This window comes from Raphanus sativus, chromosome 8 (genome assembly GCF_000801105.2).
Source record: "Raphanus sativus cultivar WK10039 chromosome 8, ASM80110v3, whole genome shotgun sequence".
NCBI classification, from domain to species: Eukaryota; Viridiplantae; Streptophyta; class Magnoliopsida; order Brassicales; family Brassicaceae; genus Raphanus; species Raphanus sativus.
In genome coordinates this window covers 1,087,449-1,110,159 of record NC_079518.1, presented here as the reverse complement: position 1 = coordinate 1,110,159, position 22,711 = coordinate 1,087,449, and the positions used below count along the sequence as shown (strand labels likewise).

Genomic DNA, 22,711 nt, shown 5'->3' with positions numbered 1-22,711 from the left:
AATAATTTACAACCGGAGCAACAAAAGCCACACCAGATAACCTGCAAAGAAGGACATAATACTCTCACTATTATTCACAGCTTATTTGATTAATTATCCTTTTCCTTCTAATTTAATACCTGTGAGGTATGTGTTTTAGGCAACCCCACGTAGGGTAAGCCCCCATGGAGGATGCAATTAAGTAAAACTTGGGTCCTATCTCCAACTGGTCTGCAAGTTCTGCTATGTCATCAACTTCGCTTTTCAGTGAATGTTTCGTGTTTGAATCTGATTCTCCATATCCAGAACGGTCATAGAATAGAAGATACACCCCAAGCTCTTCTACCAGCTCCTGAAAAAAAAAAATCCAAGTGACATTTCTTTTTATCCCAAGAGAAAGGAAAAAAAAAACAGAAGGTTAGACAAGATTTCAAGAACTTTTTTTAATTTACTTTTGAGGCAGAGAAGTTCAAATCCTTAGAGCTTCCAAAGCCATGAACAAGAATGATCTTGTATTTGGCATCCTCCTTTGGAACTCCACTTTCTCTATAAGCTAAGAATCTCCCATCACGAAGCTTAACTCTATTCGAATCCCCCATCAAACCTTGATACAGTAACTACACAAGAAGAAGAGAAATGATTTTAGCTGTACCAAATTTAGTGACGTATCTACCAAGAACAACAGGAAAAGACATACCAGAAGAGAAGATAACTTGCCTCGGAACTGGGAGGAACACAAAACGGTCTGAATGGTCAAAGATCTGAGTCCTGAGAAGACCAAACAAAATATTCTTCTTATGATTTTCTTTTGCTACAACCACTCTCTTGATTTTATACTTTTGGCTGTCTTAGTTTACATCTTTGTTACATTCTTGGACGTCATTGCCAGTTCACCAATCTCAGACTTGTTTCTCCCACAAGTTAACATTTGCATATGCACAGGCCTGCATATGCATGATGATGGATTCAGAAGCTTCCCATGCTAATTAAAATGTGAAAAATCATCAAATTAATTGTTTTTGTGTGAGTATATCAAATTTGATTGTTTGGTCAATGAATACCAACAAAAATACATATACTTTCAAGCTAAGTCTACAAAAAAAATACATATAAACCTTGGTATTAATAACAAATGTGATTCTTAAAATTTAATAAAATATGGTTCCGTAGGACTAACGTTTCATTTTAATACACGTAGGCACAGGCTCTGTTTATGTGCAGTAGATGGGGATGATTGATGGTTACTTAAAGAGAACGCAAGTAGCCAAGAAGAAACAAAATATTCTTCTTCTGATTCGTTGGCTAAACCATTCTTAACATTTCTTATTCCCTGTCTTAACATGTTAATTAAGTTCACGTCACAGCCAACTTACAAATCTTGGTCTTCTTGTTGCTCCCACAGTTTAGCTTTTTTTTACACATGCATATGAAAAGGTTAATAGGGTTAGAATTCAAATGCATGTTTACGTTTACTAAGGGAGCGAAGTTTCAAGACGTATCAAAACGAGCTTCTTGTGCAAATGCAGGTGAACAGGTTAATAATAGAATTAAACCTTCTGAATATGAATTATTAGCCGAAACTTAACTTTTCTTTCTCTTTTATTTATTTAAGGGTGTTGGACACAATGATGAGAAAGTCTTTGTGTGCTGGCAGCAACTTGAAAATAACTAAGAAACAAGGAATAAATTGAAAATGAACAAAACTACATTATCTTACCGTTTTCCAGCCAATATGGATTCGTATGCTTCAAGAGCATCAAATTTTGCCTGGTTTCGTTCGACAATATGCGACAGATCCCTCTTAACTTCCATCAATTGTTGCACAGTATCAAATGACACTTTTAGGTATTTTTTCCTAAGGCCAGATAGATGATTTTTCTGCTCATGAGCATAAAAAATAAAGTCACTCAGATTGGTAGGTCGCAGAAAAAAAAAAGTTAAAAAGACATTAAGCGGAATGAAAACTAATAAAAGTAATGAAACATTATTGCACTAAAGAACGATCATTAAACACTAGGGAAAAAACTAATTTTAACAGTTCACATCCCATGTTACATACTAGCAAACGATATCAGAATATGAATGCAAGATCACAATTAGAATCAGGAATTCAGACTTTCAGCTCAAAAACAAGTTGTTTATTTTTTTTTAAACTGACTTACAAGATCGAGATCCTCTTTTTCAACAATCTCAATATCAGCGACTTGTCTTTCGTATTTGCGTCTCAAGTACGCTTCAACCTCCGATTCCATGCTTCCCTGTGATTTTGGCATTGCAATTCCATTAACACACAGGACAAAAGTTACGTGAATGATTCAAAGGAGCATTCAGATGATGTAAAGAGAGAAAACCATCATTACCTTCGTAGCTGCATAGAAATAAGGACGGAACTTGTATTTCGTCTTGAAATAAAATCCGTCCTGCAAAGGGAAAAAAAAAAATCCTCACAACTCAGTTCAAAAATCAATCACATTACTCATAAGCTGACATAGTTATGAGTAAACATAAGAGGCTTTTTACCTGAGTAACGAAGTAAAGGTCCACACAGCTAAAGGTTTTCCCAGTATCCGGATCTTCCCAAGATGACTGTTAAAAACATAGTAAGATCATCAATCAGTGGATATAGCAATCAACGAACCTACACTAAATGATCCGCAAAATTGAGCTGAGAACAGAGAGACTTACTGATGATTCTCAGAACGTGAGGAGCCACCCGAGACGCGTTTCCCCTTCGGAGAAAAGCTCGAATCCGAGTTTCGACTCGAGCTCGTCTTCTGCGGTGCTCGCTACTCTCTGCTTTTTCGACCTTCGATTATCTCCGATCATCTTTTCACCGGTAGAGCTTCGACTCTCGCTCGCTCAGGAATCGGAAGCTGAGTCGATCGGAAACGCGACCAAATCGCGATTCCTGAAAAGGCGTTTGGGAACCGTAGTAAATTTCACGATTCGGAGTTGGAGACGGAGTGTGTGAGTGAAGATGAGAAGCGTATTAGACACGGCTTTTTGACAGGAGACCGGCGGTTTCAGCTAGATATATACATCGAAAAAATTTGAACCACGATTTCTTCTTGGGCTTTTAGCTTCTTCTCGGCCCAATTTTCCTACTTCTCCCGCGCTTCGAATTTTAAGTTCTTTGGAGTGTAAATGTAGAAGCCCGTCAGAAATTTTAAATCTGCTCCAACATTGGCCCAACCCCATTAGTTAATTATAACTCATTATATTTTTGATATATTGCATGTGACTGTCTAATTTATTATAATATATGAAAATCAAACAAGTATTAAAAGGGGAATATAGTCCTCAGATAGAGTGTCCACGTCAGTCAAGAAAATCAACCAATAGGAAACCTGTTTTTAGCCACGTCACACCGGGTTGGGCTTCTCAGTTTTCTTGATCTGTAAAATGTCTGTTTTCTTTTTGGCCCATAGGCCCAGTCGGAAAGAAACGGTGAATCCCTTCGAAAAATCTGTTTAGTCTTCAATCGTCGATATATCCTCCGACTCTTCCACTTCATGTTCTCCACTGTATGATTTTTCTACGTTTCATTCTCAATTAATGACAATGTTGAAGTTATTCTTCAATGTTTCGTTCCACCACCCCTTGATGCTTCTCCTATATAAAACTCTTTCTCTGAACCTAAATTCATCCTGAATCAAAAAAAAAACTATTCTGCAGAAATTACTTCTAGGCCATGAAATTCACCACGCAGTCTCATCTTACCACCAACAAATCTCCTGTCGTCATGTATTTCAAAGACATCTCATCAGGACAATCTGAATCAGAGCTCCGGTTAGTCCGTTTCTGGGAGGCAAGAAACATTGCTAAAGGTGGGACCTTTATTGGGTTGGAACTCCTCCTCATTGATGAACAGGTATGAGTTCTTATCTGCAATTACCTTCTGTTGTTGTTTAAACCGGTCTCCCTAAAACCAATTGATTTCTACTCCGACAGAAGACGGTGATGCAAGGTTTCGTCTCCTCTCCAACATACCTGCCTCATCTCAAAGCATGGACAACTTTGAGGCTTCATAATTGACGCTGCTCAAAGCAAGGATATTTATCGAGTTGCTGATCAGAGTTTAACAGTTTCTTTCTCGCACACTCTGTTCTCTCCAGCCTTGATGACATCTACCTCTGTTTTGCTCCAGACAGGTTCAGGTTCCATCCAATTTCCAAGCTAACTGTGGTCTCAGGGGTGACCTCTACGGTAATCTGTCTTATTTATAAAAAAAAAAAATTCACCTTAATTTGTTTCTCTGAGTGTTGATTCAAACTTGAAATAAACCGTGTCAATGTTCTCAGTTTATGATTTTTCCTTTGTAAATTAGACTTTCATTGCTGATAACTCATCAAGTTCAGGTTAATGTCTTACATTAATTTAGTTTGCTCTTCACGCGGCCTCTATATCCATGATTGATAGTTTCTAAAAAAAATTAAGTTGCATTTGTTTGCTCATATCTCATAAAGTTCATGTTGATGTCTAACATAGAATTTCGTTGCAGTTCAAGTACTCTGTGTTCATCTTGACTTTATGAATTTTTGGCCATTCATGAAACAGTGTCACTAACATGTGTTTCGAAAGCTCTAACCAAAAATAGGTAATTTAGTTAAAGATGTCCAGCCCACAATTGACTACATAAACTGGTTAGTAATTTTAGAGACAATAGTGTTGTGTTTGTCACTTTCAAGTAATGTTCTATTCAGTCTCTCTTGAGTGAACCTGGCAAACCTTTTGTTTTGTAAATTGTCTCAGGTTGAGTTCTAACCTAGAGATTGCTAAGCGGGTTATGCATATGAGATTACTAGGGCTGAGATAATGACAATTGGGCAAATATTTGATTACATCAAACATGAATATGCCAAAGTAAAATAAGAGCTTAAGATAGCTCTGTAAAAAAGAAGCCTGTCATGTAAATAACTATCTTTTAACCTGTCACAGGAAGCTCTTTTCGTCTGCATGGCCATTAGTCACATTTGATGATGTTTAGCATGACACTTCGTGGTATTGTATTGCCTGCAGCGGTTGTAAAAGTAAGGCCACCAGAGGCCTTTCTTCGTTGATGTGCGCTAAGTGTGTCAACACTAACGTTGCTGGTGTAGAAAAGTATGAACTCTAACCTCACAACTTCATGTTTAATCATTTTAGAATTTGGTATTTGTGTTCTTTTCTTTGCAGGTACCTTGCGAAGATCTATGTCTACAACAATAATGAACAGGCTGTTTTCGTCTTACTTAGTGATGCAGGACATGAGTTGACAGGGAAGGGTGCTGCAGAATTGGTTGACAACTACTCTGAGGTAACTAGCCATCAACTTAAAACCTTCTCCCATTTCATTAAAACTCACTTTATTCCTCCTTGAAATTTTTTAGGCTAATCAAGAACTTGGTGCTGGTCATGAGATTACTGTCCCCAGGCTTTAATCCACACAATTGGAAAAACACATAATTTCAGGATCAAGGTGTCTGACTACAACATCACAGGCAAGATCCAAGTTATAACTGTTACTAAGATTGTCTCACCAGAAGTTCTGCCATCTGTACCAACTCCACTTGAATGTTGAATCCCACTTGATGCAGGGGATGAAGTTGATGGGTGCCTTCTGCAAGTGTAGTTTGTGCATCTTCTAAGAGCTGTGGATCCATTGCTGATTAGTAAAATGAAGTTATATATTGTGTAATGTAGCTTTAGCAGAAAGAAATGGGAATATATTTGTATGTCGTAGCTAGCATAGGATTCAAGTGAGATAAGTAATTTTATTGTGTTTGATCATTTGTAGTAGCTTTTTTCTATGACGAGTAATTTTTTGTGCTCATCTTTTTTTTTTTGCTAGGAAAGATACTTTTCCCAACAACTTATATCAAGATATTGCTGTGTAGTAAGAAGTGACTTGCGAAGTTCTTTCTTAACTCTCGCAGACTCACTAAAGCTTTGTTTATAATTCATGTAGTCACATTGTTTTTCTTATTCTCAAAACAAATACGCCAGAGTCGGGAAATTGAAATATATCACTTTTGTTCATGATGAGTTCGGATGCGATCATACATGGCGTCGGGATTTCCATTTTGCTGAAGAGAAGTCTTTGTTTGGGATAATCACCTTGATTTAAAACTCATATCTGATTTTAAGTGATTATATGATATAACTTATCGTGGATGATTGATTGGTCTTTATCTCACTTTTAACTTTATTTATTTTTAAATCATCAAATTTACTGATCATGAGTAAGTTTTGGTCTTATAATTCAAAGTTAACATCAAACTTGACTGACTTTTGCCAATTGTTAGTTAGTTTTATTTATAAAGCTACATCAAAAAGAATAAACTATTTTTTTTTCTTATGTAATGAAAAATTATGTATAGTATCAAATAAATTAGATAATTATATGTAAAATTTATTACTATTTAGATACTAATTTTTAAAATTATTTATATATACATATATATATACATCTATAATTTTTTTTACCTTTGAATAATTTTATAAAATATAAGTTTTAAAATAACATAAATATCATTTATATATTAAATTAAATAATAGCTTCATAATTTATTTATGTTTACTAATATAATTATTTTAGTTGATGTAAAATAATTATTTTCTATATATTACATACCTCACACATTTATTTTAAGATATCTACCACTAAAATCTTGCAGCTATAATCTTTGTGGGAAAAAAAATATATAAAAAAATTTAGAGTTACATCCAAATTATTGACATCATAAATTTTACATCTAAACTTTTACAGTTACAATCCAACCAATCATAACCTAAATTCTCAGGTAATTAACCAAATCTAAATAAATACAAAATAAAAACAACAATTTCTTGACAGAGTTCTACTTCAATAAGCGTACATATTTTCACATACAATAATTTAAATTTTTTAAAAATATAACAAAATGCTCAATTGTTGGGTTTAAATTAATTTGAACGCTTTTTAAATTTTACATATTAATCTCATACTAAAAACTACTTTTAGTGTTACACACTGCCGACATTGTTTCTTCTGATTTTTTTATTTTATGTTCATACTTCTCTATGTAAAATCACAAATTTCTGAAATAAATATCTATTATTTTTTTTCACTTTTTTGATATATTCAAAAATCATAACACTAATTCGCTTTTTTTCTTGCAAATATTAAACTCATGAAAGATGTGTTGTAAATAGGTCTAAAATTTGCTGTAAATATGGTTTAAGGTCAAAAAGAACATCAACAAAACATTAATTGAAGGATAACTAGGTCTCTACCTATTTTCCATGCTCAAACTTTGTAAATTAGTACTCTTTAGGATAAACTTATCAAATGATAGCATATATTTATATAAAACTTAAAAGAAAATTATATAACCAAATAATCCGCGCGTAGCGCGGATAGGGATCTAGTATTTATAAAATGTTATAGTTTTTGAATCTGGCAAGTTTATTTAATATTTATAATCAATAGTTGGCTAATTACAGTATAAGATTAAGTCTTCCTAGTTTTTAGAAAACAATGATTTGAATTGCTAAATCCCAAGCTTCGTAAATATAAACACCATTATCATAGTTCATCTTCATGTGCAATCAGCTTTGCATTATTGAAAAATATTATTATACCAAAAAAAAACTATTGTAAAGAGATGTTATAGAGCGTTGACCAAACAGTGGAGACTGCTGTCTGGACTTATAAATGGAAGTACCCGAGTAAAGCTAATTACTTCGTCATCAAGTGAAGAGAGATCGATCAATAAGAAGAAAAAATGGGCGAAGAAGAGCGTTCAGGAAATAGAATAAAAACAGGGGGAGAGGTAGATGCTGGTGCCATCTTCGTCCTTAAATCTAAAGGTGCGTGTTATACATATTAGCAATAGATCCGTACCGGTTATATAGATCATTTCAAATTGATAATCAAAACATGTAATATCATCGCTAGATCAACATATGTATTCAGATATAGTCTATGGTAATTGACAAAATATAATAAAATAATGAAGATAATATGATTAATGAATTGTGTTGGGAATAGGAACATGGTGGCACTGCGGATTCCACCTGACGACATCTATAGTGGCGCCTCCGCTGCTGAGTCTACCGTATGCTTTCAAGTTCTTAGGATGGGCCACCGGGATATCGTGTTTGGTGGGAGGAGCAGCAGTCACGTTTTACTCATACACGCTCCTCTCGCTTACTCTCCAACACCACGCTTCACTTGGCCACCGCTACCTCCGGTTCCGAGACATGGCACACCATATCCTCGGTAATTATTTTTTGACCGTCCTTGTTATTTTATTATAGAAATCTAGCTAAAATGGATAAAAGCTACATTAAAGTTTTTCCTTGAGATTTTAATCTGAAATTGGTATGCACTTATAGACATGCGTGTTCTATATGAACTTCACACCGCCTCAATCATTACATCCACCTTTGGCCAAAACACAATTATTTCTTTCATCCACTTCGGACCAAAAAGTAAATGTTTAATCCACACCCTATATTAAGGTTATACTAGATTAGATTAGGACCCGCCCTAAAGGGCGGAAATTGATTTGTCAAATTTCAATTAATAATATATGGTATATATAATATATGTATATACATATTAGACATATATATAATATTTTATTAAATATATATATAATTTAATAGTGTTATAATTTGTGTTGTACTTGTTATTAGTTTGTATTTAATCTTCTTTCATTTTTAGTATAATAATTTGCCTTGTCACATCTGTTATCTTTTAACTTATACACATAGTTATGCCTTTTTTCAAAAAAAAACTTATACACATAGTTTCGTAAAATGTAATATATAAAAAAACATATTTAAAAAATCTACTGACCATATGTCACCATTATTTAGTTGTTTGAACAAACAAAATCATGTTCTTGCATAACTGTGTATATGTTGTGATATGATGTAGGTGAAGAGTAAATATATGGAAGTAAAGTTAGTGATACGAACATGAGCCTATGTTGGTCTATGCCACAATTATTTGGTTTTTGGAAGATCAATGAGCATAAGCATACACGGTTTTTGTATGCTTACGTTGTAAATGGGTCGGATATTTTTTCTCTTATGTCTGGAATGATATGGAACTCGTTGATTTAAGAGTGGTTCAGTTTTATATGATCTAATTATATTAAGAGATTAACCAAAAATATTATAAAAGTGTTACTGGTTAGGTTTAACTAATCTATGTTGGTTAAGATTTGGTTTAATTTAAGTTGGTAGGTTGCATTGTATAGGAGGCATGATATATTCTAGCAACAACTATGAAAGAATAGAACATTTAAATGAGAACTTCAAATAGTAGATAATTCCTAAATTAATAGATTAGATATGTGGACTATATAAGTTTGAATTTTGGGTGGGAATGCAACTTGGAAGTACTTAAATCTTATTTGCAAAAAAAAAAGTACTTAAATCTTTGTTTTTTGGTTTATTTTCCGCCGATGACATACAATATGAACCGTCAAATATAAATGCATACTAATTAAGATTCGTCTAATTTCATACTATATACTGCTTTATGACTTTTGTCAAGTTTGGTGACGTCTATCAATCCGGACTGAAAAGTCTCCCATCAATTTTGGAATCAATTTTATATGTTAGCTATATATACACATCTCTCAACTATTTGTCTTGCTTTTTAGAGCGATGTCGTAGGAGTTTTTTTGGCTTAAATTAATTTCATTGGAGTTGTTATAAAATCATCTCATGTATTGACTTAAAAAAAGACAAACAAGAAAAGAGGAAAGATGATGCCAAAAAACTAGTAGAAAGAAAAAAGAGGGGAGACAGAGAAAATTTTATCAAATAAAAACTTTTAGAATTCCATAAGCTTCTTATCTTACCAAATAGTTCAATTTCTTTTAAGAAATGAAATTTCGTTTATAACTAAAATAATAATACTTTAACATTTCTCAATTTAAATTAAAAGTTTGCTTTGTCTATAACGTTCTCTCACTACAAGAAAAATGTGTTTTAATAACAGATCAAGATAGCGTTTTTTCGCTTTCTGCTATGGTTGACATACCCGTTAGTTTTAGATAGCGCTTGTATTTTTGGAAACGCTATGATAGAGTAGTATATTTTGAAACGCTATGATAGCATATTTTTGATAGCAAAACAATTTAAACGCTATATTTAGGTTTTTAAATCCCTAAACCCTAAACAAGTTGTAAACACTAAACTCTAAATATAAACCTTAAAACTCTTATATTTTCGTAATATAACTTCAAATCTTGACTTTGAATTCAAGTTTTTTTTTTATTTTAAAATTTGAAATGCTATGTTTGGCTTTTTCAATCTTTATACCCTATACATTAAACCCTAAACTATAAACACAAACTTTAAACTCTAATATCTAACATCAAATCTTTAATTTAACTTTAAATCTTAATAAAACTCAAAAAGTAATATTTTTCAAAAGTTAACATCAGATCTTAAATCAATATCCAAACCCTTTAACCCTCAAACCCTATATTCAAACATTTATTATAAACTCCAAACTTTAAATCAAAAATTTTAAAACTTATTACATAAAATCTTAAATTATAAATCATAAAAATAAAATATAATCACTTTGTTAAAGTTATATATCATTAAATTTATAAATGAATGATGATTTAATTTTATATAGATAAAATTAATTAACAATCAAATTATAATATTTAAACAACTATTAAATAACAACAATTTTCGACTGATCAGTTTTGACCATTGATGTTTTTAATCCATAGCTATAAATCATTATTTGGTTAATCCTCTCCTTTCTTTTTCATTGGTTCAATCTTTATGCACAAGGATAACCTTTTTTCATCCATTGGATGAGATCTAATCCTACGGCCTAGATTCATTATTCTCTCTCCTTTCTCTTATTTTTTTATTCAACTCACGATCTCCCTCTTTTTTCTCTTCAATTTTTTTTATTCAACTCATCTCCTCATCTCCCTTCTACGATCTCTCTCTCTCTCGTAGCTTCCTGTAAGATTTTTTTATTCAACTCATCTCCTCATCTCTCTTCTACGATCTCTCTCTCTCTCTCTCTCTATGTCGTAGCTTCCTGTTAGTTTTCTTTTGAGATTTTGTAACAGAGAAACAGATCTTGGTGCTTGTGGCGAATCTGGAGAATCTGTGCTTAACCGGAAGTTAGCAGTGGTAGTGGAGGTAGAACCGGAGAAGAAGAAATGCAGAGAAGGAGAGAAGACAGACGCGAGGGTGGAGCTGAGCAAGAGGAAGAAGAAGAGAGGCGGAGATAAGGGATGAATGATGGAGGAGGACGCGACGGTGACTAGAAGGAGGAGGACAGCGATGAATGGTGGAGGAGGACGACGGGATGGACACAGCGATGGGTGGTGGTGTGGCGGCTGAGTAGAAGATGAAGAAGACGAAGAATATGGTAGTTAGTAATTAGGTTTAGTTTTCTGGTTTAGGTTTTTGGTTTAGTTGGTTTATTTGGTTTATTTTTTTCCATCTAAACCATTTGTAATTCAATCTAATTTATAAATTATAATTTTGATATATTACATTTAGAAAAACGAATATATATATATATATGTATATATATATTATTTTTTTAATTTTCAATAATATAAATAATAACAAAAAATAAATGCTATCAAAGACTATTTAATTGCATACCATAAAACGCTATAATATATCACAATAAGATAGCAATGCAAAAAACCGCTATCTAAAGTGCTTCAACTATTATGACGGGCGATGATAGAGCGTTTCATAAACCGCTATCGTATCGATAGATAGCGTTTTTCGTCCGCTAATAAAAGCCGTTTTTCTTGTAGTGTCTATAACGTTTGGTTTCCCCTTAACAACTTTGATGATATGTAACGTAAAGGGCCAAAATGGGGAAGGTACTACGTGGGACCAATACAAATGGCTGTTTGCTATGGTGTGGTTATCGCCAATGCTCTCTTGGGAGGCCAGTGCCTCAAGGCAATGTATAGGGGTGGGCGTTCGGATACCCGTTCGGGTTCGGATCGGGTATTTCGGATTTTCGGGTATTTCGGTATAGGAGTATAAAACCCGTTCGGGTATTTCTGTACTTCGGGTCGGGTTCGGGTATTTTTAGTTCGGGTTCGGTTATTTCGGGTCAGGTTTTCGGATATTTAAATTTTGCAAAAAAAATTAACTTCTTCATTTCTCAAGTTTTTTTCTTTTAAAAAATATAAATTTTACTTAACTGATATTTTATTTTTAATACATTGAATGATTTGAAGTAAAATCTTAAAATACACTAATTTGATTATTGTTTTAAAATTTTAGCTGTAGCTTTTGTTAATGCATGAAACTAAAATTTGGACATGCATATTAAGCATTTTAAGTGAGCAAAAAATCACTTTTCTTGCAATTATATGTATATTATCTAATTTTAAACCATGTGCATAATTAATATAAGTATTTTGAATAAAATTAGAGAAGTAAACTATGAATATATGGTTAATAGTACATAAGTTCGGTTATTTTCGGATATCCATTCGGGTTCGGGTATTACCCGTTCGGGTTCGGATATCTAATCTCTTATAATTCAATACCCGTTCGGGTATTTTGCTACTTCGGTTCGGATTTCGGTTCAGGTTTTTCGGGTCGGGTTCGGGTGCCACTTCGGGTATCGGGTAAAGTGCCCACCCCTAGCAATGTACCTGGTTATGGAGCCAAACGGTGAAATGAAGCTCTTTGAGTTTGTGATTCTCTTTGGAGGCTTACTCTTGGTTTTGGCACAAATTCCATCTTTTCATTCTCTACGTCACATCAACTTCTTCTCCCTCGTCCTATGCCTTCTCTACAGTGCTTTAGCCGCTGCTGCATCCATTATTATTGGTACACCAAACCTATTACTCTTTAATCTTGAATACAAATGTATAGACTGTTTTAACCAGGTCAAAATGTGGATTAATTCACCAATATTTTTTAAAAAATGTCAGGAAATAAATCAAATGGACCGGAGAAGGATTATGCAATAGTTGGTGACAAGGAAACCCAAGTGTTTGGGATCTTTAATGCTATGGCTATCATTGCTACTACATACGGCAATGGCATTATACCAGAAATTCAGGTTTCATATATGAACTATTCTTATCACATACTATTTAATATATGAATTAATCTTTTCGTTATGAAATGCAGGCAACATTGGCGGCACCAGTAAAAGGAAAAATGTTTAAAGGATTATGTATGTGTTACACAGTAGTGATAGTGACATTCTTTGTTGTAGCCATCTCAGGATACTGGGCGTTTGGTAACCAAGCCAATGGACTCATCTTCACCAACTTCTTGAATCCTGAGACAAACCATTACTTAGTTCCTACATGGTTCATTTTTCTCATCAACCTCTTCACCGTCCTGCAACTCTCGGCCGTTGCTGTGGTAAGTATATATTACACGTCATTACACATTAACCTCAGGGTCAGATCTATAATTTAGAAGGGCAATATATATTCTTACGTTGATCTTTAATTAAAAATCGATAATTTAAAGACTATCCGATCTATGTATTATATATAGCTCTTTAATTTTTTTTTTTGGGGGGGGGGGGGGGGGGGAAACAAATATTTCGTTCTGCTGTACCCAAAACCAGCTTTGACTTTTTTTTTTTGTTCAAAAACTGGCTTTGACTAACGTTAATCATTTCACACTATATCTTTTTATTTATGCAGGTGTATTTACAACCTATAAACGATATTTTTTTTGAAAAAAGGCTTTCGTATTAAAAACATTAAACATTACAAGCTAAGACATGAGTCTTATAGTTTGATAAAGTTTGCATGAAACAAGTTTCATGAAAGATAGAATCTCAACCAATGAAACAACAGGTTGAGACTAGAATAACCAACACTACAATGAAAAACAATAACTAGTGATAAGAACCACGACCTCGGCGGCCACGTTTCCCTCTCCCTCGAACCGTTTTCCATTCCATGTCTTGGTATTTAGTAGGGGGTTTAGTTTCCCTCCCACCTCTTGTCAAGCTGAGCGAGCTAGGAAGCTCGGTCCCATCTTCATCCACTGCCACATCTCTAGATCCTTTGAACTGAGCAGGACTCTCAAATGCAAAAGATGGATGTGTTGTGGCTAAAGGATCAACGACTAAAGTTTCACTAACCTCAGTGCTGATAACGGTTGATGGAGATGACTCCATAATAGATGTTGTAGTGGGAGCAGATTGTAAATCTACTAATATGGGTAAAGTGGGGGTAAAGTTTGGCGAAGCAGTCGGGTTCTCCTGTTGAAAAGTAGGAGTAGCTTCTAATTCAGCTAAGATACCTTCAATCTCTGTGGTATGTTTCTCAGGCTCATGGGCACCATCATATTCAGTTGGTAGGGAAGTTTTCCCATTGACATGTAGCTCATTTTGCTGAATAGTTGGTGCGGAGTAGTCAACATTATCTTTTTGTTGCAAAATAGTATCAATATCTACAACAGGAACATCAGAGCTAGTGTTTGTTGGAACTGATGCGGAGATGGAAACATGAGCAGTCGAAGAAGGTAAGAGACACCTCTTTGCTTTGTGTCCTAGATTACCACATCTCTCACACATAGATGGAATCCATGTGTACTCAACATTAACAAGGAAGATGTTACCTTGCTTATCATCAAGGGCAATAAGTTTCGGAAAGTCTCTATCAAGCTCCATCTCAACTAAAACCTTTGCCTCGCCCATACTAGTAGGATCAAGTCGAGGTTTATGTGTAAGGATAGGTTCTCCAAGTCCTGAAGCAACATGACTTATTCCTAATCTAGAATAGCAACAATCCGGAATGTTCTTCAAATTAGCCCAAACCGGAAGCGTGGAGATTTCAGGAATTTTGAAGGAGCCTTCTGGGGTCCATGGCAGTACAAAAAGTAAACAATCATCGATGTGCCACACTCCACGCTGAATAACCCATTGACGAGTAGGTTGGTGTGGGATATGGAACATGAAAGAAGAATCACCTAGCTTCTTGCAGCTGATCTTACAACTTCTTCCCCAGATTTTATTAACCACCGCATGTACTAAACCACCTGGAGGTAGAGCACATTTATGGAACTTTCCAATAATATACTCGTCCTTATTCTCTGGACCAAGCTTAAGCACTTTCGAAGGAATAGATATCTCAGGTGTGCCATCAAGGCGGTAAGTTGGTGTCGCTGCCCGATAGAGATTTCGCGACTGAGCACTTAATCTCGCAGCCCAGGGGAAACGGAGTCTCCCATCCGCTTTTAGTTCCGGTGGTGGTAGCTTTTCAATTGGGGGCTGGAAAGTACGAGATGGATACTTACCCTTAGGTTGCTTGTTTAAGATCTCGTCATTTAAAGACGGCCAGAGAGCAGCTAATTGATTCCCAACAATTGCAGGATCATAGTCTCGAGGAGTACTAGGTTGGGGAGGAGTGGCTGGAGGCTTGAAATAGAGGGGTTTGGCCCATGACCCCAATGATGGGACAAATGTTTCTTTAGCTTGAGCAACGTTGTCAGAAGAAGTTGTATTGACCTCTAGACTTGATATTTCCTGCGACTGATTTGATTCAGGGACAGGCAGCAGTAGGTTTTTGACTCCGAGCGAGGATGGTTTCTGTATCGAAGCAGACTGAGGAAGCACATCCATGACAGATGGTGAAACACTGCTTAAAGGAAGTGAATCCTTCAAGCTACCATCATGAGAGTGTGAGTCAAAGATCACAGACGGAGATAGCTTAGTTGACGAATCATCATCTGCAATGACAGTGATAACTGAAGCCAGAGACTTTGAAGGAGAGTCATGTACAGGTACTGTAACACATTCTGAAGTCAGAGAAGAAAAAGGAGGTTCATGTTCAGTTTCTTTTGTAGGTTCTTCATCAAGATCACCTTTTTCAGAAACTTCATCATGACCAGTAGATACCAGTGGTAGTGCTTCCTCATTAACATCAATGAGTTCATCGGTGAGAGGCGCAGATTCGATGAGAAGCGCAGACGGAAGGTTGATGGTTACAGAAGCCGAAGTGTCTGCGATTTCACACGCAGGAGGAGGTTCGACTGCTACAGATGAAGGAGGTGGGTCTGTAGTTACAGGAGGAAGAGCGATGGTTGCAGAGGGAGCAGCGGCATGAGATTCTTCCTCCGACGAGAATGGTAACATTGGGGAGACAGCTTTTTGATTAGCTGACCATCGTCCAAGATATGGCCAGCGAGGATCCGGAAGAGAGACATGTTGCAGGTCGGATTCAATACCAGAGACAACGTCGGAGGACTTTGGCGTACTCTGCGATTCATCTCTGTCAGTATCCATGGAAGAGGAAGAAGTAGGACAAGCAGCCATAAAAAGAGAGATCCGTCTGGTAAGATACGAGACGGCGCCGGCGACGACTCCGGTAAGGCTAGGTCGTCGAGAATCTAAAGCTTGAAATTTCTAGGTTTCGCCTTTCTGTTCGCTGAATTGGGGGCGCGTGGCACTTACGCGTGGCATAAACGATATTTTGGAAAGTGCTTTTAGCGATCCAACGAAGAAAGAGTTCTCTGTCCGAAATGTCATCCCTCGACTAGCCGCCCGTTCCCTCTTTGTCGTGGTGGCTACAGTTTTTGCAGCAATGCTTCCATTTTTTGGAGATATAAACTCGTTGCTAGGTGCTTTTGGTTTCATGCCTCTAGACTTTGTTCTACCCGTGGTGTTTTTCAACTTCACGTTCAAGCCATCTAAGAAAAGTTTCATTTTTTGGATCAACACTGTAATCGCTGTGGTGTTTTCTTGCTTAGGGGTGATTGCTATGGTCGCGGCAGTTAGGCAGATTGTTCTTGATGCCAAAACGTATAAACTGTTTGCGGATGTATAAAACATTTAAAACAAAGTGAGGTTATTGCTGTTAAAAGTATAAATAAACCTTTTCTTGTACTGTATACAATTGAAAAGGAATATTGAGAAATCAATTTTTGATAATTCATTCGTTCATGTAGACTAGACACATACATCACATAAAAGTAGGCTTCATTCAACATTTGTTATAATTTATTTAGGAATCAAATATGTCTTTGTTAACCAATCCGGTTTTATAAGAGTAGATTGTTATATTAGAAATAATATATTATTAGATCAAATAAATGATAACTGATTTGTAGTGAATATCCACTTTTGTTTTAACAGACAAGATAAAAAAAATACATGAATCCGATGTATTAATTATCTTATTGGATATCCCCAAACCGGAGATGTCTAAACCGGGAAGTAAAATATCGGTTTAATCAGGGTTAGCCGAGAAATAGTTGGTTCAGGTTATAGTGTCTCTCGTCTCGTCTCGTCTTGAAGCTTTTAACAACAAGAAGACAGTTCCCCCTAAGCGGCTTTCACCAAATAGGGTTTAAGCTCAATGGCGACGACGACGACCTTGAATCGACTCCTGAAGCAGAAATGTAGATCAGTCTCTTCTGCTCTCTCGCATCAAGTCCTTTTCAATTTCACTCGCCACGACGCTCTCCCTTCGCAGCAAATACCAGCTCTTCGATCAACCACCCGCTCGTTCCTCGACTTCTATCAGGTACTACTTCGAGGAAGTTTAATTCTCAATTTCGAGATATTATGTTTTTTTTAAAACCTTTTCGATGTTTTTTCTTTGGGCTTTGTGTGCAGTTTGGGAACAAGAAAGCAATCGAGGACGAACGTGCTAGACTGTAAGCAAAGCTTCCTCCTTTTGATTCAGATTCGAATCCTTTTTAGTGTTTAGTTCAATGAGAAGTTAAAATTATGATTGTGATTTAGGGCAGTAATGATGAGATGAATCGGGGATACTTTGCTGATATGAAAGAGTTCAAGGAACATGGCGGTAAGGTAATTATTATGTCAGACTCTTTCTTTCTCTGTTATTACTTAGCTGTGCATGATTTAGTAGATGATGTAGCTTAGCTAGCCCTCTATGGATCCTTTTCATTATCTTGTCATTTGATGTTTTTTTTTTCTTTCTTTGCAGATAGCTGCTGCTAGTGAGACTTTGATTCCTGCTGCGTCTGCCATGAAGTTTCCGGTGTTAGCAGTGACTTTCTCTAATGGAAAAAGCATGAAGCTGCCTATTACTTCCAACAGCAACGAGGTTGATAAAGAGAGTTTGGCTGTTCCTAAGGTGACGTTGGTGTGTCTGTCTTTCCGAGCTAGCTCTCAGGTACAAACGCTTCCACCTTGTTGTATAATTTAATGGAACTAACTAAGAAAGTAGTTTTGGCTAGCGTTTTTGAGAAGATTTGTAACGTTAATGGAAGTGTTACTTGTTAAACTTATTAAGTAATAGTTGCACGCTAAAATGTTAAGTGGTGAAGGACTATAAGTATGAACTTATATATACAGCTTGTCTGATAATTCTTGCTTTATTCGACAGGAAATGATCAGCTCGTGGAGCAAACCATTTATTAAATCGTTTGGCGACAGGAAAGATCTTCAGTTGTTCGAGGTACTGATCCACAATCGTTTTGTTCTATTCATAATCAGACTTCAGAATATACGCTAGTCTCTCTTTTTTTTTCTTCTTGGCAGCTGTTTCTTCTCCAGTTTCTTCAGGAAAACTTTGTTTTTCTTGCAATTACAGGTTTCGTTTATAGACAAATGGCTGCTGGGGTTAGCTCCCATAAAGAAACTACTTCTCCGAGTCTTGCAAAAACCGAACAACAGCGAGAACAGTATCCTCCAGAGGCAGGTTGTTTACTCATTTGGGGACCATTATCACTTCAGAAAGCAAATGAAAGTTCTGAACCTTCTCACCGGGTACACAAAGTCTCCCACTTCACCAAGTTAAGAAGGGCATAATAGAGTCATTCACTATTTTGCACATTCTTTTACATGTTTCAGGTACATTCTCCTACTCGACAAATCCGGGAGAATAAGATGGCAAGGCTTTGGAACAGCAACTCCAGAGGAAGTATCTCAACTTCTCTCTTGCACCTCACTTCTCTTGAAAGATCAATGAGAGGTAACCAAAACTGATCCCTCTCTCTCTCTCCTAAGCCTTTTGAATCATGGCTTAAGGAGATAAACGTTCACTGTAGAAAGCACTTGTTTTGGTATCACCATATTCAATACTGTCAGAAATATTTTTTATATTTTCCAATGGAATCTGTTATTAGTGAAGAGGTAGAAAAGTTTATATGATCAAACATCGTTTCAAGCACCTTTGCTGATATTGTTTCTTAACATGTCCAGATCACTGCTTGAACCAGAGGATGTCTCAAAAAGACAATTGCTCCTTTACAGAAGGGCTTCCAGAAGAAAATAAACTCTCTCTTATTCCTTGTTCTGATTGGATTAGTGTTATCGCCATATTCAAAGGCAACAGAGAATCCTATCTTCCAATCTATATTGGTGTTCAAAGACTAAAAGAGAGCACTCTTCAGTTCTTTCTCTTTCAGATACTTTTGTTGTATTCATTATGAGAACACCACCTAATGGCCAAAAACTTTGTCTTATACAATTAGAGTAAAAAGAATAAAGACCAACATTCTTCGTGGGAGTTATATATTTTATTTTGCTAAAATTTAAAATAGTAGTATATTTCAGTATTTATCTATTTTCATTTTTACTCAAAATAAAAATGATTATCTATGCAAAGCTACGGTTATCGAGCGCAAATTCGCTTAAATTTATTTTGCGACAAGCAGGACCCGTGAAAACTTTTTTGACCAAAAAAAAAAGGTGAAAACTTTATTAACTGTCATCAGAATAATATCAGAACGTTCGCTTGGCAGCTTTCTCTCTCTATCTCCCTCTCTCTCCTAAGTTCGAACTCGAGAAATGGCGGTGGATTCTCCTTCTGGAGTAATCATCATCGCCGCTGCTCTGTTTCTACATGCTGCGACAATCATGGTTTGCGGCTCGGACTCGGTTCTCAAGCTAGAGAGATTGATTCCGCCGAGCCATGAGCTTAGTCTGGCTGAGCTCAGAGCTTTTGATTCAGCTCGCCATGGACGGTTGCTGCAGTCTCCCGTCGGCGGAGTTGTTGATTTTCCGGTTTACGGAGCCTCCGATCCGTTTCTCGTTGGGTAATACTACCCATCTGCTTATCCACTTTTAGATTTCGTTTTTTTTTTAAATCTTTATTTATTAAATGCACTTTTTAAATTGGAATTCGCTTAGTACAGTATTCGGACCAAACTGAATAGCATGAACTAAATATGTCTTAAAAAGATTTTTCATCAGATGTAGTTATAAATAAATGAACTTTGTTATGGCTTGTGGAATGTCTTTGATTCTCTTGTCCTTTCCCTTTATTAGAGTTCTTGATTTATACTTGCTGTTGTTTTGCTTTTCATGACAGACTTTACTATACAAAGGTTAAACTCGGGACACCCCCAAGAGAGTTCAATGTTCAAATCGACACGGGAAGTGATGTTTTATGGGTTACCTGCGCTTCCTGCAACGGCTGCCCCAAGACTAGTGAACTCCAAGTATATATACTTTCTCATTAGCATTTTTTTTGGGAACATTTTCTGCATGATCACTTGTTTTAACTCTCTTTTCTGTTTCCAGATTCAGCTGAGTTTCTTTGATCCTGGATCTTCATCCTCAGCTTCCATGGTTTCGTGTTCAGACAAGAGATGTTACTCCAATTTCGAGTCAGAATCTGGCTGTTCTCCTAACAACCTCTGCTCCTATGCGTTCAAGTATGGTGATGGAAGCGGCACTTCTGGTTACTACATCTCTGATTTCATGTCCTTTGATACTGTCATTACAAGTACTTTGGCTATTAATTCCTCTGCTCCCTTCGTATTCGGGTAAGCTAACAGCCACAATATGCGCTGGTGTTTCCATCATCATATGTGATGATTATCTTGAATATTGACAAACAGGTGTAGCAATTTACAAACCGGAGATTTACAGAGGCCTAGGAGAGCAGTTGATGGCATATTTGGGTTAGGCCAGGGGAGTTTATCTGTAGTTTCACAGCTTGCTACGCAAGGACTCGCACCACGAGTGTTCTCGCATTGTCTTAAGGGAGATAGTAACGGTGGAGGTGTAATGGTTCTAGGTCAGATCAAGAGACCGGATACTGTCTATACTCCTCTTGTTCCATCACAGTGAGTTTCTCAAAATCCTATTTAGGTGAACCTACGAAGATAAAATGATTGTTTGTTTAGCTTGGAATAGTAAAACTAGAATATATATATATACCACATGTCTTGATTCAGAAAATAAACATTTCAGGCTACATTATAATGTGAACCTGCAGAGCATTGCTGTGAACAATCAGATATTACCGATTGATCCATCTGTTTTCACAATAGCCACTGGTGATGGGACGATAATTGATACAGGGACCACTCTTGCTTATCTTCCCGATGAAGCTTATAATCCATTCATCCAAGCTGTGAGTGTGTTTTTTTTCTTCCTCAGTTCATTTTCCAATCACCAAATCGTTATATATGCATTATTCAGTCTAGTTTTTGCTATTGTTGAAGTTTATTTCTTGACAAGAAAGAAGATTTTTATAAACCGTTCAAACCTGCAGATTGCAAGTGCTGTTTCACAGTACGGGCGTCCCATTACATATGAGAGTTACCAGTGCTTTGATATCACATCTGGGTAAAGCTCCTCCTCTCATGTGCTTGTATATATAAAAGAGCTGTTACCTCTCAAAATGTTTAACTGCTAAAAAAAAATAAATATTTTGAATCAATGTTGCAGTGCCGTTGATGTCTTTCCTGAAGTTAGTTTGAGCTTCGCTGGTGGTGCATCAATGGTCTTGACCCCTCGTGACTATCTTCAGATGTTTTCTAGTGTAAGCATATGTTAATACACTACTTCATAAGCTGTCTTGTAATGTTGGCAGTGATAAGCTTTGAAAAAAGTTTTAGCTGCGCAACTCTTAGCTACAGTTATACTGTATCTAGACTAGGATTGAATCTAGCAGGTTACATCTGTTATGAGTTTGTGAGACTGAGAGAGCCACTAGTGGGGGCTTTAAAGACAAACTCGAATCAGCACCTAAGTAAAATGGGAAATCTAGGCTTTGGGATGGTCATGATTGGTTGTAATGAGTTCTAAATATTCACTTAAGCATGCAAGTTACTCTATAGATATAGTTCTACTCGTCTTCAGCCCTTCGCTATCAAACAAAAAAAGTTTTATATATTGTTGGTTGCTTATCATTTGCTCAGTCAGGAAGTTCAATCTGGTGCATTGGTTTCCAGAGATCGCAGCAGCCTCGTCGTATAACGATTCTTGGAGGTAATAAAGACTCGTTATTTTTTTAGTAACTCGATCAAGTTAAGCTGATAACATTACAATTTTTTTTTTTTCTCAAATGGGTTCATCCTGGCTCTGGATTGCTTTTGCAGATTTGGTTCTTAAAGACAAAGTGGTGGTCTACGATCTTGTTCGCCAACGGATTGGATGGGCAGTATACGACTGTGAGTCTGGTTGATTTATATAATATCCCACCATACATTACAAGAGTATGATGGAGAGATTGATTACGTTACAGGTTCTCTGGAGGTGAACGTTTCCGCGACAGGAGGAGGAAGAAGCAAAGACGTAATAAACACAGGGCAGTGGAGAGAGAACAGCAGCTCAGAGAGTAATTATTGTTATCACTTGTTCTTGTTACAAGTAGCTTTCCTTCTCCATCTTTTGCTCTCTCGTAACTTCCATTTCTTGTAGCTTTCTAGCATTCACTGCCATGTAGAGGTCTTAACTCTTTTTTTTCCTGAAAAGCTAAGTCTCAGAAAAGAACAAAGCTTATTGTTGTAACATTATCACATATATAAAAATGAACTACTAATTAATTCTTACTCATGA

General features: G+C 36.2%; 4 protein-coding genes and 1 long non-coding RNA gene across 11 annotated transcripts; 4 read left to right on the top strand and 1 right to left on the bottom strand.

The window, feature by feature from the left end:
• Positions 1-436: 436 nt before the first annotated feature.
• Positions 437-2,966, bottom strand: LOC108821503 (DNA polymerase epsilon catalytic subunit A-like). 2 transcript variants are annotated; one of them, XM_056992065.1, is made up of 8 exons: positions 2,665-2,966; positions 2,500-2,565; positions 2,340-2,399; positions 2,142-2,237; positions 1,697-1,857; positions 837-923; positions 677-747; positions 437-596 (listed from the first exon to the last, which is right to left on the bottom strand). In XM_056992065.1, the coding sequence occupies exons 4-8, from the start codon at positions 2,229-2,231 to the stop codon at positions 562-564; spliced, it is 444 nt and encodes a 147-aa protein (XP_056848045.1). In that variant the 5' UTR covers positions 2,232-2,237; positions 2,340-2,399; positions 2,500-2,565; positions 2,665-2,966; the 3' UTR covers positions 437-561. The 2 variants fall into 2 exon arrangements, with proteins under 2 accessions (XP_056848045.1, XP_056848046.1); XM_056992066.1 differs by having other exon boundaries at positions 438-596; positions 697-747.
• A 289-nt stretch (positions 2,967-3,255) lies between these two features.
• Positions 3,256-5,791, top strand: LOC130494465 (uncharacterized). Of its 4 annotated transcripts, XR_008937544.1 has the most exons (6): positions 3,261-3,850; positions 3,931-4,185; positions 4,918-5,082; positions 5,215-5,275; positions 5,349-5,470; positions 5,556-5,791. It is a non-coding gene; the product is annotated as an uncharacterized LOC130494465 (long non-coding RNA). The 4 variants fall into 4 exon arrangements; XR_008937543.1 differs by having other exon boundaries at positions 3,256-3,850; positions 5,125-5,275; positions 5,349-5,791; XR_008937542.1 differs by having other exon boundaries at positions 3,257-3,850; positions 5,155-5,275; positions 5,349-5,791.
• Positions 5,792-7,499: 1,708 nt separating this feature from the next.
• Positions 7,500-17,219, top strand: LOC108818740 (GABA transporter 1). 2 transcript variants are annotated; one of them, XM_056993260.1, is made up of 8 exons: positions 7,500-7,809; positions 7,991-8,221; positions 11,822-11,927; positions 12,626-12,804; positions 12,909-13,039; positions 13,111-13,350; positions 13,641-13,669; positions 16,421-16,831. In XM_056993260.1, exons 1-8 carry the CDS (start codon positions 7,725-7,727, stop codon positions 16,770-16,772), a joined length of 1,353 nt encoding a protein of 450 aa, XP_056849240.1. In that variant the 5' UTR covers positions 7,500-7,724; the 3' UTR covers positions 16,773-16,831. The 2 variants fall into 2 exon arrangements, with proteins under 2 accessions (XP_056849240.1, XP_056849241.1); XM_056993261.1 differs by lacking the exons at positions 13,641-13,669; positions 16,421-16,831 and adding an exon at positions 17,081-17,219 and having other exon boundaries at positions 7,503-7,809.
• On the top strand, positions 17,186-19,431 carry LOC108818741 (uncharacterized). Of its 2 annotated transcripts, none has more exons than XM_018591667.2 (8): positions 17,186-17,471; positions 17,564-17,604; positions 17,698-17,761; positions 17,901-18,089; positions 18,303-18,374; positions 18,510-18,685; positions 18,770-18,890; positions 19,121-19,431. In XM_018591667.2, the coding sequence occupies exons 1-7, from the start codon at positions 17,304-17,306 to the stop codon at positions 18,885-18,887; spliced, it is 828 nt and encodes a 275-aa protein (XP_018447169.1). In that variant the 5' UTR covers positions 17,186-17,303; the 3' UTR covers positions 18,888-18,890; positions 19,121-19,431. The 2 variants fall into 2 exon arrangements, with proteins under 2 accessions (XP_018447169.1, XP_018447170.1); XM_018591668.2 differs by having other exon boundaries at positions 17,371-17,471; positions 17,693-17,761.
• A 201-nt stretch (positions 19,432-19,632) lies between these two features.
• On the top strand, positions 19,633-22,704 carry LOC108818903 (aspartic proteinase 36). The gene is made up of 10 exons (XM_018591856.2): positions 19,633-19,956; positions 20,232-20,361; positions 20,444-20,688; positions 20,764-20,991; positions 21,119-21,281; positions 21,423-21,496; positions 21,599-21,692; positions 22,072-22,141; positions 22,252-22,323; positions 22,398-22,704. The coding sequence occupies exons 1-10, from the start codon at positions 19,709-19,711 to the stop codon at positions 22,571-22,573; spliced, it is 1,500 nt and encodes a 499-aa protein (XP_018447358.1). The 5' UTR covers positions 19,633-19,708; the 3' UTR covers positions 22,574-22,704.
• Positions 22,705-22,711: the final 7 nt, after the last annotated feature.